Here is a 13,539-nt window from a genome sequence, read left to right on the forward strand (position 1 = left end):
AGTAACTTTCTGAAATGGCAAAACCCACCTAAAAAGGAGCACAAATAAAACCCACGCCAAATAACCACACTTTGTTACCCATTCCTGGTAGCCAGGTGAGGCGCACTGACTGCTCACCTTTTCTCCCCACAAAGGCACTGTGCCCCCTGGGCCAGTCCTCACCATGCTCCATGGGCAGGATTCCACAGATCCCCACTGAGCACTTCTCCAGCGAAAGGCAGTTTTTTCTCAGTCCCAGGTTGGCTGTGTTGGGTAGGCTGATGCTGCAGTGCTCTTGTTTACTGTGCTCTGACTCAGCCGTCCCCAGTGCTTCCCCCTCGTGCTGTCTGGGCTCACACTTTTTATCGTATCGCGATCAACCTCAGCGCTTGAAATGGAAACCGAGAGCAAGGCGCGTGTCTTGCCCGCCGCTCGCACCCCTCCAGCCTTACCTTCACCTCACAGCCCTGCAGGCTCTCCTGGGCAGCACTTGCATGGAGGGCATTGCAGGGGACGTGCGTGGAGGGCATGCGGGGAGGGCAGCAGCCAGAGCGCCTCACCGCACCCGCAGCCCATTGCCTCCCAGCCCCAGTGCTGCATGCTGCACTTGTTTCTCCTTCGGTGACTTACTCACCACTCTGGGCTCGGCTTGGCTGTGCGAGGCCCCTCCCTTTGGCTGTTTACAGCCCCGCTCAAGAAGCAAGAGGCTGGGCTTCAGCCACTGGGTTTCCGACTTACTGCCCAGAATGCTTGGGCTGCGGCAGCAATCAGAGCTGTTGGGGGTTGTCGTCTGTGCTCAGGTTCCCTGGGGACATGTGGGAGCCCATTCCCTGCCCTGCGATCCACCGCTCTTGCTCAAGAGCAAGTGTTTTATTTTTAACCTGTGATAAGAATATACGGCTTTGAGGTTTCGCTTTTACAGGCCATACGTCCTGAACAGGCAGTGGTTGAGCACACTGTGCTAAGAAGCATCCCGCTGCTTGTCCTGCTCACAGGGCGAGCTCTGGAAGCTGGGGAGGCAGGTTTCCGGGCACTGATGTGGAATTCAGAGATTGCTTCAGTGTTGTGAGGATACGACAGGGCCCCACTTTGTGATGGTGTCACAGATCCCATCGTGTTTCCTTTTTTTGAGAAGCTGGAAAGATGACTGAGCTCACCGTGTTTGAGTGTTGCACACAAGCAGTGGTGTGCATGTGTTCTCTGTGTCCTTAAAGTGGATCGTTTCTTTTGCAGAGTTTCTGAGCTGTAGGTTGATCGTTAATGGTGTGCTGAATTTTGTGTTCTGCTGTAGCCCCCTCTTGCTGTCCAGATGTTTGGTTTAGTAAATAAATGCTTTTGTCTGCTTGACCTGTATGCGACAGTGCCCTGAAACAGATAATCCGACCTCTGAATATTCTTTTTCACAAACTATAATGTCGTTATAAGCCGTATGTAGCTATAAAGCTGTTGCCAACAAATGAAGTCTCTGCAGATGCTGAGCATTCGTACCTTCCTCGGGTCCTGTAGAGTTCCCAAAGGGTCTCTTAATTTCTGCAGGGACTGAAAGCAAAGCGTGCTGCATGGGGAGGCACTGTGGGACTGCAGGGGTTTGCAGAAGCAGAAGACTGGAAGTCTTTGCCAGAAGCGTTGCATGAACCATGGCTTAGTAGATTCTGGCTACTCATCAGGGTCTGTAAGGTGCATTTAGAAAGTGACATGCTAAGTGTTATTTATGGGTTACTCCTTAAACATTTAAATAGTGGATGATAGGTATTGCAGAAGAATAGCACCCCTGCCATTAGTTGTGCCCCAGGGGGAGCACGCTCTGAACTCTGAAGTGTGAGAGAAAGCCGTCTCACGTTGCTGTTAGCTCCAAGTCTGCATTACATGATGTTTTTTTTAGCTTACCAGTTGATATACGTGTCGTAAGGGTTAACAGAGGAGTCGTTGGCTGGCTGTACAGAAAAGTAAAACTAGATTGTCCAGGTTAGATGAGAGGGGAAAAATGCTGCAGTGCAGGCAAGTAAGGAACCGAATATTCTTTTTTTGTGTGGCTGCTGAGCTGCCATTGTTTGGAATATAATGATATGGCTCAGATAAAATGCTTTAAACATTAGTGTAGAAGAAAATCCTGCTTGATACTGGGTGCTGGGCTGAGAAAAACAGGCCTCTGCCAACCCCATCATTTGCGTCATCGTGGTGCAATCATTGACCAGTTTGACGGGTGGTATGCTTATAATTGATATCAGTTTCATTTTATAATGTAGTTGATCCCATGCAGTACAACGTGAAGGAAGCCATGAGTGGATTACAGTAATAACTGATGCATAAAGTAGCATTAAATCTGACATCCTGCCTGGGATGCTTAAAGCATACAAACAAAAGAGCAGGAGCAGATCAGTGGGGGCGGGGTGGTTTTCTTCCTCTTGCAGTACCGCTTTCCGTTCCGGTCCTGGCAGAGGGAGCACGAGGTTCTTCAGATGATACTCGTCATTTCTTTCTTCTCTCATTCCTATGGGACTTCCTGGGCTGCCTTCGATGCATTCTTAGGCATGTCAAGCCAGCAACGAGAACGGAATTCTCAGAAAGGATGGGTGTATTTCCGTCACACGTGGAGTGAGCACACAGTTGCTCAGGCTTCCAAAGCCACTCTTCTCACTGTGCGTCGGTCATCCTTTGAGATTGCTCGCCCATCTCACTGCTTTTTCAGAAATTCTAAACAAACATCTGCCTGAGAACACTTCACAATTCAGCTCCTTCCCATGGGCCCCGCTCTTGTGATGTGAAGTCTTTTGCTGTTCTGCAGATGGTTTGCAACCACTGTAATCTGTTTGTTCCTTTATTCCATAGACAGCATCATTGTGGTAAATCATTGCATTGCAGCTCCAGCGTAATTCAGAGCCCACTTCTGCTGCCTGGTAGCACCCTACCAACCGTAAATGCAGTTTTTCACTTCCCTTTCAATGTTTTCTTTACATTATTCTATTACTTCTGTATAAATACATGTAGTGCCCTCCAAATGCAAAATATTAACAAAGTCCCATTAGCACACTTTGTTTAGATTGTTAATCTCTTTCCTTGGGAACCTGAGTTCACTTAAGGGCACATCAGAGCTAAGCTGTCTGCAGATTGCCCTCACAGATCAGTATGCATCAGGTGAGTTCAGGTGCTCCTTTGGAAGAAAAAGGAAAATTTGTTTTTAGCTAATGGCAAAGTAAAGCTTGTGAGGGAGAGATAGCCCTGCACTAAGGGCACTGCAGATTGTGCAGGAGGAGCCCCGTGTGTAGAGACAGATGCTGTCTGCCAGGCACATCTGCCTTTATGCAGTTAAGAATCCGGCCCCAGCAAGAGCTGTACTGCCAACAGTGCTCTGCGTGCTTAGCAGCAGCTGCCCAGGGCTCCACAGGGGTTAATTCTGTCACTTGCTGGCTGTCCCTTATCTTAGTGCCCAAATATCAGATGAGTGAGTCTGACTGCTCTCATGCTCCACCTCTTCCTGACTTTGCTTTATCTCTGAATTCCAACAGAGCATCTGCCTGGAAATCTCACCGTCCCTTGTCTGTAACATCTGTGTGTGATGGGGAGGACTTTGCCACAGAGCAAAGTGCAGCTCCTAATGCACACTGAATGTCTTGTGGCGTGAGGTGGGGTCTCTTTCTGCTCGTACAGGAAGGCCAACCTGCCCAGCACAGTGCATTACATGGATCAGCTCAGACAGTGGCTACCAGCATTTGAAACACAGATGTTCTTTTTTTGTGTGTGTGTAAAGATCAGATCATGGAGACATATATATATAAATATCAACTTGAGGAAAGAGAAAATTACAAAGCATCTTTATGCTAAATATCTTCACTTAGATCACAGGTTTGCACATGGTTGGATCTCTGAATCTCCAGCATTACTCAGGATGCAGGAGTAAGCAGTGTCTATGAGCCGCGTGTTATGATTTAAATCAGCATCACTCTGTTAAAGAAGACCAGTCCTTGCCTATCAAAATTAGAGTGAACTATCCCTATTCTTTGTGGGCTGAGCTTGCTGCAGGGCAGTGTGAGAGGCTGGGATCCTGCTGGGATGGCTGTGAGTGAGCCCTTATCTTAACCTTCATTGCTGGCTTCTCCCATGCTCAGGGCTTGTGATGGGAAATGCTGCTCAGAGCTGGCAGCATGGAAGCATTCTCTGCAGGCATTCTCCTGCCTGAATGGCAGGAAGCACAGATGGTAGTTTTCCTGGAAGCTCTAACATCATGCCATTTCCAACTGGAGGCACATGTGAAAGCCAACACCGTGTCTGATCAACAAGGCATCATGTTGGCTGCGGAGGAATGTCTTGTGAAACACTCAGGTTTCTCGTAAATGCAGAAATATTGACATAGCTCTTTTCAAGATAACAGTAAGGATGAAACCGGTTTGAGTCTGGAGTTTGAAGAGAACAGTCTGCCCCTTAGCAGAGCTCTACTATGGCTGAAATGACTTGAAGATTTGTCACATCCGTTGACGATAAACAGATACCTTCCTGATAATTGTCAGCTAAAGTCTGAGACCTCTTGTTCCTGACACTCCTGTGGCTTTTGATTTCTTTTGCTCGGTGAAGGAAATGCCATTTTCCAGCTGCCTCCTTGAGATGAACTGGCACATCTAATGATTTAGTTGTACTCCACTTGTAATTGCTGAATACAGTATTTTAACTGAAGGTTTTAGGAGGGCTAGTATAATATTAATGCTGACGTTAGGATGACTGTTCTTATGAAGATCTGGAGTAGGAATTTCATTTACAAGGAGCTTGAAATTAATCAATGCATCTCATTGGCACAGAAGGCTCGGATTTGTCCACCTATTGCTTGTCTGCTGCAGCTCCCCTCTCCACTACACCAGCGCTGGGGGGTTTGCCTGCTGTTCAACATTTTCAGTTGATTGACAGTGTTAATCACTTACAGGGCTCCCTGCAGCACTACATGTATGGAACAATCCATCAGACTCCATGGAGGCAGCGCTGACCCTGATGGCTGACTGCTGTAGGACGTTTGCTGGGCACTGGAGACGTGGCAGTGCTCAGTTTGCCTTCACAGGTGTGCAGGTGGGAGTTGCTTCCCACCAAGTGTGCAAAGGAGCCTTGGGGCTCTGTAACCCAGGGTTCTCCGTATGGATTCTCTCATTGCAGAAACATCAGTGATATCCTTATGGTGAGGGTACTGCCTGTGACACCTGCTGGCCTGTGTTCTGTCCAACCCACAGGATTTTGAGAAGCACTGGTTAAGGTTTTTACACGTCCCTGGGAGGACAGCCCAATAAATGACATCAAATAGGGGCTACTGCTTACTAATTGTAGTGATTCACATACCATGAAGCAGTTAACAGTGATTTGTCCTTTGAGCAGATTTAGGTGTATACATTTTAAGAAACCTTCCAAAGCACAACCTCTGCAGCAGATTTTGTTACTGCAGAGCTGTATAAAGCCTTAATTATAAATGCACCTTGAGTGTCTGCTTCCTTCTGTGCTAATGGGTGGAAGCCTGAGGAGTAATTAGTTTGTCACAGAGCCAGTTTCTTAGTAATGATTGATAAATGGTTGTTGTTACATGGCCCACAGATACAGGGTGCATACCAGCACTACAGCAGTGCTTGTAGGAGGTTGCTGGAGCTGCCTGGTCCATCCTGATGTACGTGAGCTCTGTGTTTTGGCTGCTGTGGAAAATACGCTGAGATTCTGAGAAAGCTGTTCAGACCCAGAAGGGAGCAGCTAAAGTGAATCATTCTGATGTACAGATCGTGAAGGCAGACATTCACATGAATCTCTTTGTCCAGACATTTGATTAACTTCTTTTTGTTCATAATTTCAGAATCGATTCAAATTCTGTTGGAATCCACAGGACGCTGCTTTGGCTTAAATCACTGGGCCAATCAAATACGTTCAGAACGCGATGCTGGTGTAAGAAATAGCGTGCTGCCTTTTTATGCTGCTTTAGCATTTATATGAAAGGGATGTAAAGTTCACCAGGCAGAGCCCTAAAGCGAAGTAGGTCTTGTGCTAAGTGCAGTAGAAAACAGATTTGCAAATGTTGTGGTGATTAGCATAGCTGAAAATGCTTATGGAGGCTGAAAAGGACAGCAGTCATTCTGCTTATTCAGAGCTTCTGCTGAAAGCAGGAAATTTCTGCTGCTTTGATGTTTGCCTTTGGCTTACCTTCTTTTATAATATAAATGAAAATGCAGCTTAATTGTAATTAATTAGTTAATTAGCAGTGTCTTTTAGCTGCTTTGCAGTAGTTTTTCACAGTATGGTTTGCTGCGTGCTTTTTTATTGTGCCATGAATAGAAGATTCCCAAGTACCTCACTTTCACTGGCAACTTTGCTTCTTTATTAAAGACTAATCAGATTAATATCTGATCGATTTCTCTGCTATGTCTCTGCCGTACCATTCAGGATTTAATATAAAGTAAATAATTAAGATCTCATATATTCATAACAACCATAAGAAAAACTTAGAAGCACACACTTATACAAAGAAGAAGCAGTAAGTGAGAAGCCCAGCATAATGAGTAAGAGAGTGAAAACCGCTGTGCTTAACGAAGCCCTCTGTGACTTTCTTTTGGACGAGCAGGTCTAAGTAGCAGGATGGCACAATTTATACATCAATGTTTTTCCTGAAGAGCTGCTCTCTAAAAACTGACCACTGCTTTGTAACGGTGGATCTGTTCATTTGCACCAACCCAAAGCTCGTACGCGTTAACACGAATTGTTCCCAGACTCAGAAAGAAAGCAAAAGCATTCCAGAAGGCGAACTATTAAGAATCTCACCTGGTAGGCACTGCCCTGCTGTTCCTTGAAGGCTGGCAGAAACATTTTGTCCATCAAGTCAGAACCCTTCCAAGGTAAGCTCAGCAGAAACTCCGACCTCTCATTTCTCTAGCAAGAGTAAACAATAGGGAGGCTTAGCAGCAGCCCGCCGACGGCTGCACCAGCCCTGTTCATGGCACCGAGTCTGTATTTACATGTGACTTCCCCTGCACATACATACACATAATCCTTTAAGCTTCAGCTGCACGCTGCTATTGGCGGAGAGGGCGGTTGCAAAACCACAGTGATATCGTGGCACGGTTGTGGCAGAGGGGTGCAGGGGTGCTGGGCACGCAGCCCAGTGCTGCCAGAAGGTCTGTTCTGTGTGCCACCGTGTCACCACGCAAGGGTTTTGTTGTTGTTTCTGAAGTACAAACTGGAAGGATGTGACTGTGGTTGAGGAATAGCCCAGCCCTTGCTAGAGTTGCATAACCAGCGACAAATAGTGTCTGCATCCATTGGAGGAGCTGCTTTTGTACCAGAAAGGACTTTTTACCAGGGAAGTAGCTATTCTGCAAAGCCGTGTGTGCCAACAGCAGAGCAAACCTTGGGCACAGTGAGCTGAACTTCCCTTACAGCTCTCCCAGCTGTATTTGTCAGGAGCCAAACCCTGCCCAGCTCTGCAGAGCACTGCTGTGCAGCAGAAGCCTGCAGCATCCAGCTGGCTTGGGAGTTTAAACAGAAAGCTGCATTAGACCTGAAGCAGAGCCAACCTGTATTTGAAAAAATACTAAAATATTTACTATATACTTAGTTTATATTTAGTATAAAATATACTAAAATATAAACCTCAGAATTATTTTAAGCATTCAGAAAGAACACTTTCATTAAAAAAAAAAAGAAAAAAAAAGGAAAATGCTTCATTATTCTTTAACGAGATTGTAGGTGAATGTAAATTCCTTTCATTTGAATAAAAAGAGTGTAGTATTATGATTCTGTGTGCTTAGCTTGAATACAAATTGCCGCTAAATAATTTGCTTTGTAAAACTGTAATGAAGAATTAATTTATATTTTTCTCCCTGCCCACAGCAGAGAAGCGTAGTGGATGCTTTTCCTTGTTAACCCAAAAGGAGCTGATGCCTAAAATGAATGATGAATGTGTACATAATACACATGTATGTCTGCACCCTGCTCTGCGGTGCTGCAAAGCGGAGGCACGGCGTGTTTGAGGTGCTGTCATCTCTGACAGCTGCTACAAACTGACGGGCAGTTCTGCTCTGATTTTCTATTTGTGGCAGCTAAGTGAGACAAAGACGAATAAGTTCAGTTTTGTTCACCAAAGTTGATCTTTTAGGAGTGCTTGGAACAGTAATTCAGCTTTAGGTAGAGCCACTGCTCAGGAGGGATTAAGCAATTCACAAGGGTAACGTAGAAGTAGTTATTGAGGACTGTGGTTGGTAGGGTATTGCTTGTGTGAGCTGAAGTGGTTTTGTTGAAGCATCACTGTGGCATCAGTGAATTAGTGGGTGTGTGTCTGGGCCTTCGCTACCCACGTGGAAGTTGTCTATAAGGAATAGTTTTAACTGGAAGGGTTGTCAGAACCTCAGCGTGCTTTGAGTCCAAGCTGACATCACGGTGCCTTCGGAGGATTGCCAACAGCCCTCACTGGTATTTGATAGAGAGGTTGCAATGTGGGCAGGTATCTCCTTGTTCCATTGCACAGATGCTTGCAGTCACCGATGGATGCTTTTTCCTGTTTTTCAGTGTAAGTGTTGAACTGAGAAGTAACGTGAAGGGAATCTACTCAGGACTTGTGTTATCTGTGTTTTACCTTAGTATGAGAATTCAGCAAGTTCATATTTGGCTTAACGTGCCCAAAAATGCTTTGGTGATTACCTAAAATAAATAAATTGTATTTGCAAATTAGCTGAAGCAAGCAAGACTTCCCAGCAAATATCAGACGAGTTGCTTTAGAGATGTCTTTTGTATGAGCACAGCTTGTTGCCCCTTAAAGGAGAGCACAGTTGTACCTGAGCTGCAGCACAGTGGTTGCTCACTAATCATTCACCAGCAGTGCCTGCTGTGGGCATTTCAAGCAGCTTCTCCCAGGGCTGTGGTGAAGCTGGCAGCCCTGCTTGTAGCATCAGCAGCTTGGTTTCAGAAAGGACCACAAAGCTGTACTTTTGAGGGTGCCTCACAAGCAGCCCAAGCTGCTGAGACAGGTGCCTGAGTTTAATATTCCTAACGCCGGCTCCATTGGTAAGGGAGCAGAGCAGAGCAGTTGGAGAGCAGCGACAGCATCTGTCCCATCACAGCGCCTTCCCCAGCTGACGTGACTCAGGATGCTGATGTGGTTTTAGTGACAATCCCTCAGACCTGCTAACCCAGCTAATTCCCAGCGGCTTTCTGGGAGCGTTCTGAGCTTGTGATTCATTTCAGTAACATGCTTTATATTTTTTTTTAAACACAGTGATTCTGTTTCCAAAAACATGGTTGTATGCTGAAAGCATGGGACAGAAACTGATCGTTGCATACAAGTGGGACTGAAAATAACGGGCAAAGCAGGAAGGAGTGCTTCTTCCTTTTCTTTTCAAGGGATTCTTCACTTCATTTATACCTGACCTCTAATCTGCACGGCCAGAGCGCTGACACGCACTGCTGTGTGGATGTCTGAGGGACCACAGTGGTGTTTGTCTGCGTGTTTTGTTTCTGCATACTTTGGATAATTGTATGAGCTATTGTTTGAAAATGTCATTAGATATTAAGTCAGTTTAGTTAACCATTGTGTGCTAATCCAAACATGCAGGATATAATACCCTGCTCCTGACCTTTCCCTGCCACCGGGCTCTTAGAAGTTCTTCCTTCTGCAGACCTCAGGTGGTTGTGGAGGGGAACAGCTTTCCTCCTCTGCTTGCTCTGCAGAGACCACAGGTCTTGCACCTGCAGGTGCTACGGCTTGCTTCCCAGCAAATATCACAGGTGCTGTTTAAGCAGGGCTGTCCTTGATAAATAGTGGGGTGCAGCTCCTTGTCCTTAAACACTTAAAAAAATCTTATACCTAAAGCAGCAGGGTTGCATGCAGGGCTGCAGGCAGCTACAGGATTTCACAGCCAGCTGACCATGAAGCACCTCCTTGCTTCCAGGAGGCTCAATTGAACATTACCTCTCAACGCCCTCCAGATAATGGGGAAAATTACTGCACAGAAATCTTTTAAGATAAGGCTACGGTTGAGAAACTGTCTTTTAAATGATATTAATTTAAAAATAGAACCACCATAATATGCTTCAAACTTCAGGAGTCAGTTAAAGCATCATTCCCTCTAGTTATTCATTTTCATATTGACACTTCTGCTCAAGCTGATTTGAAAATACAATTTATTAATGAATCTCTCCCCCAGCAGGTATTTTGATTGTATGAATCTATTGTATTTGATGTTAATAGCAAACTTTAAGGGGAAGAAAAACCAGGGGAAGAATGCTATCAAAATGAATAAAAATTGGACTGCTTGTACCATGAGAAAATGAGGTAATTACAGCTATAAAATCCTGGTCTTCAAGAATGAAAACAAACAGCACACACGCTATGCGGAAATGGGAGAGCCATTATATTGGGATAGATTCCTTGCCATCTTTTCTCCATAATTTTTTTTTTTAATAACGTGGGGATGTTTTTTATTATTTTTTTTTGTTGTTGTTGTTATTAAGAACTAAAACTGTTGAGAATGTTCCTGGCAGCTTTGCAAGAAGAGAGGGCTCGGTTTGCAAACATTGTAGCCCAGGAAAATATTTGGGAAGCAGTAACACTACTGCTAGGAGCAGCTTTTGATGCATTTCTTATGCAGCGTTGCAGCCCCCATGGCCAATGGGGGTCCATTTGTTTGTTAACAAATAAAGATTAGTTAGCCTGTCCAATTTGGAGGCAGTCCACTTAAAATCCACTTCCAGGCTTGCTCTTCATTTGAGCATAAAAGTCATAAAAAAAAAAAAAAAGGATGTGTGAGAACAAAGGTTTAATGCAGCAGCTCCATACCTCACAGTAGCAGCACAGGCTGTTGGGTTCCTTTAATTGACAGCCATTTGGTTTCCTCTGACACGGGTTGGGCTGGTGTTGCACAAACCCTATCAGATCGATCTGTAAAGTACAGCATTTTCTGTGGAGCCTCCAAAATCCTGCTACAGACAGGACTTGTGTCCTGCTCTGACACCCAGTAGAAATAAAAGGCTGGAGTTATATGCCACTAACTTGCTTAATTAATTGCATGTCTCTGTAGTTAACCTCAAAGGGTGGAAAGCATTGCTTTAAAGACGACCCTACAGAACAGGTGAGTGAGCTGCTGCTTGGGTGCCTCTTCAAAGGGGAACACCCAGCGAGGCAGGCAGGAAAGCAGCTCCTGAGCTCCATGCTTCCTCCTGGCAGCCTGGGGCTCACAAGGCAAAATGAGCTGGAAATGGCTCCTTTCTGTTGTTAGTTACACAACCAGCCGCCAGCGAATAAAGCTGGAGGTGGAGCGGCCCTGTGAGGTTCTCTTATTAAGCTGTGCCTGATGTGGGTACTGAAAGGACCTTCCCTACCTTTGGTGCTTTTCCCTTTCTGGCCAAGGGCGAGCCCTGCTGCAATCTCTGGACGAGGAGCCGTGCAGCCAGCTGGAGCACGCAGTCACACAGCACCTGTTGGCCACTCAAACCTTTGCAGTCACTCCAGATTTACACCTTTCTGCTGAAGCAACAGAACACGGCTTCTTTCTGTCCCTTTCTGTTTGTCATTTTTCTCTCTCCTGCAGCATCGGTGCAGTTGATGAAGAGAAAAACATGAAAATGTGATTTTTTTTCAGAACCGTGCAGTTATTTCTTTGGGATAAGTTGCAGCTCCCAGAATTGTGCCTCCTGCAAATCATCCACTATAAGCCTTGCCTTTGAGCTGTTGCACCACATGCCATGCATTGACCCTAAGCTGCTGGATTGCTGTCTGCTTCCATGGCTGGTTTCTCCCACTGCTCTGTCCATGGCTTTGTTGTGGCTTTGGGACTTCAGTTTGGGATTTGCAAGTTCCCTGTGCTCTGGATTATATAAGTGTGTCTGTGCCCTTCCCTTATCTTCAGGTGTCAGCAGTAAATGATCATTTAAAGCAGGATTAGGAGGCAGGTTTGAAGGTAGCTGTTGATTTAATTATTCAAAAAGGATCAAAAGGGAATTTATGCATTTAGCACTACCAGTTTTTACACTTATGTGCAATTACATCTGCAGTAAGTATGAAACTCTGAAATGTCGTCTGTGCCCAACTCGTACAAGACTTTGTCATTAGCACTGTAAGAATTAAGTCAGCTCCTGTAATCAGCAGCAGCAAATATTGTCAGACAATGTATAATGGAAATCTGTGAGAGCCAATATTTAATGTCTTCAAATGAGAAAAGCATCCAGGGTAACTTTTGAAATCGCTTCACTTGAATTCAGTATATATTCAAAAAATGTTAAGGTAAATACTACGGTATTTTTATCTGATAGCTTAGAATTAATCTTTGGATTTCTTTATTATTTTTTTTTTCCCCAAGAAAGAACCTTTGAGTAATGGAGAAACAGGGGATTCATATTGCTATCACCCTAAAACATGACACCGACAGAAGAATGAATTAGAAATAATTCCATTTTCATGTTTAAACCATTTGAATCCCAAATGCTTTTAATTTAAATGCTGTAGGCCTTAATGCTGCAAGTTAACTTTGGGTCGTTTAATACATATATAAAAACCAGGACAGAAGCCCACTGCAATGTGTTGGTCTGCCGTGGTCTGGGCTTCCCTCCCACAGCTGCTTCCAGGGCTTTTCTTTATTGCTGAGCATTTCAGAGTGCTGCTTCCAACTCAGTTATGTGTATGTTAAGTAAATGACAGAGCAGCACCAAACTTCAGACCATCAGTAGATTTCCTTTGCTGCGTTTGGGAGATCTCTGATGTTTTTAAAGCTCACTGCTGGCTAATCACAGAACATTCATCAGTTTAAACCAAATTCAAAGAGTATCACAAAGTTACACCTGCTGAAGTCTTTAATTAAAGTGACTTAATCTCTAGCAATCTCTACATACATAGGCAGAAAGTAGCTGTCTTTAAAATGTACTTTGAACTGCCATTCATCTAGAAATCAAAGATTTGTAAATGAAACTTGGTGTGCTAGACGTGATGAAGTTGGACTGGAATGCCTTCTTGTTGGCATAGCCTGGTTTTCCTGGTGCTGCCAGCCCTGGGAGTGTGTTCTTATTAAGAATTATTTATAGAGGGTGAACATTAAAAGGCTCTCTAAAAATAAATGTATCAACCATATATCATCTGAAAAGTATTCAAATATAGATTTGGGCACGTAGTCGAGAACTGCTGCTCCCATTAGTAAGTACTTTTCTGCCGTTAAGCAATTGTGGTGTCTAATTAGTTGTTATTTTGAGGTGTGATTATGAAACTTGTATTTCTTCTTATTTTTGTTTTGTTTTAAATCTGGTGAAGTGGGTCAGACAACTGAATGCTGTGTAATGATAATCCTTTCTCCTTCCTGGGTCCTGTCATTAGCTGGATCTGCTTAATTCAGCCCTCCTTCCTTGCTGGCAGTGGCAACAGATGGCCTTCACTTTCTTTTCTGTGTTAAAAAGAGGTTGGAAGATTCCATCTCCTCAGCATTAAAGGCTGATCTTGGGATCACTGAGGTTGGAAAAGGTGACTGAGATCAGCCACTCCAACCTCTAGCCCATCACCCCATGGCCTTTGTTTGCTGGGTACTCTTTAGCATTGGTTCCTCCTTTTTCTCAGTTCTCAGGCTTTCACCT

General features: G+C 44.6%; 2 protein-coding genes across 8 annotated transcripts in view; one reads left to right on the forward strand and one right to left on the reverse strand.

The window, feature by feature from the left end:
- CUNH7orf50 (chromosome unknown C7orf50 homolog) overlaps window positions 1–13,539 on the forward strand; it is a 106,115-nt gene that overhangs the window by 50,990 nt on the left and 41,586 nt on the right. The gene's annotated exons all lie outside the window — the stretch shown is intronic.
- Window positions 1–13,539, reverse strand: part of GPR146 (G protein-coupled receptor 146) — a 32,972-nt gene that overhangs the window by 3,936 nt on the left and 15,497 nt on the right. For 2 of the 7 annotated variants that reach the window (XM_042827660.1, XM_042827662.1), the window contains one exon: window positions 6,754–6,861. The exons of 2 other annotated variants lie outside the window; for them this stretch is intronic. Coding sequence is in view for 1 of the 5 variants with exons in the window: in XM_042827666.1 (XP_042683600.1) it covers window positions 118–172 (55 nt within the window). In the remaining 4 variants the exon portion in view is untranslated. Of the gene's footprint in view, window positions 1–117; window positions 410–431; window positions 2,885–6,753; window positions 6,862–13,539 lie in introns of those variants that run through there. 3 more of the 7 variants (XR_006170369.1, XM_042827664.1, XM_042827666.1) reach the window with 3 other exon arrangements.

The sequence above is a fragment of the Centrocercus urophasianus genome, unplaced genomic scaffold, assembly GCF_019232065.1.
Source record: "Centrocercus urophasianus isolate 14NV4802_14NV808 unplaced genomic scaffold, USGS_Curo_1.0 seq_29, whole genome shotgun sequence".
Taxonomy (NCBI): Eukaryota; Metazoa; Chordata; class Aves; order Galliformes; family Phasianidae; genus Centrocercus; species Centrocercus urophasianus.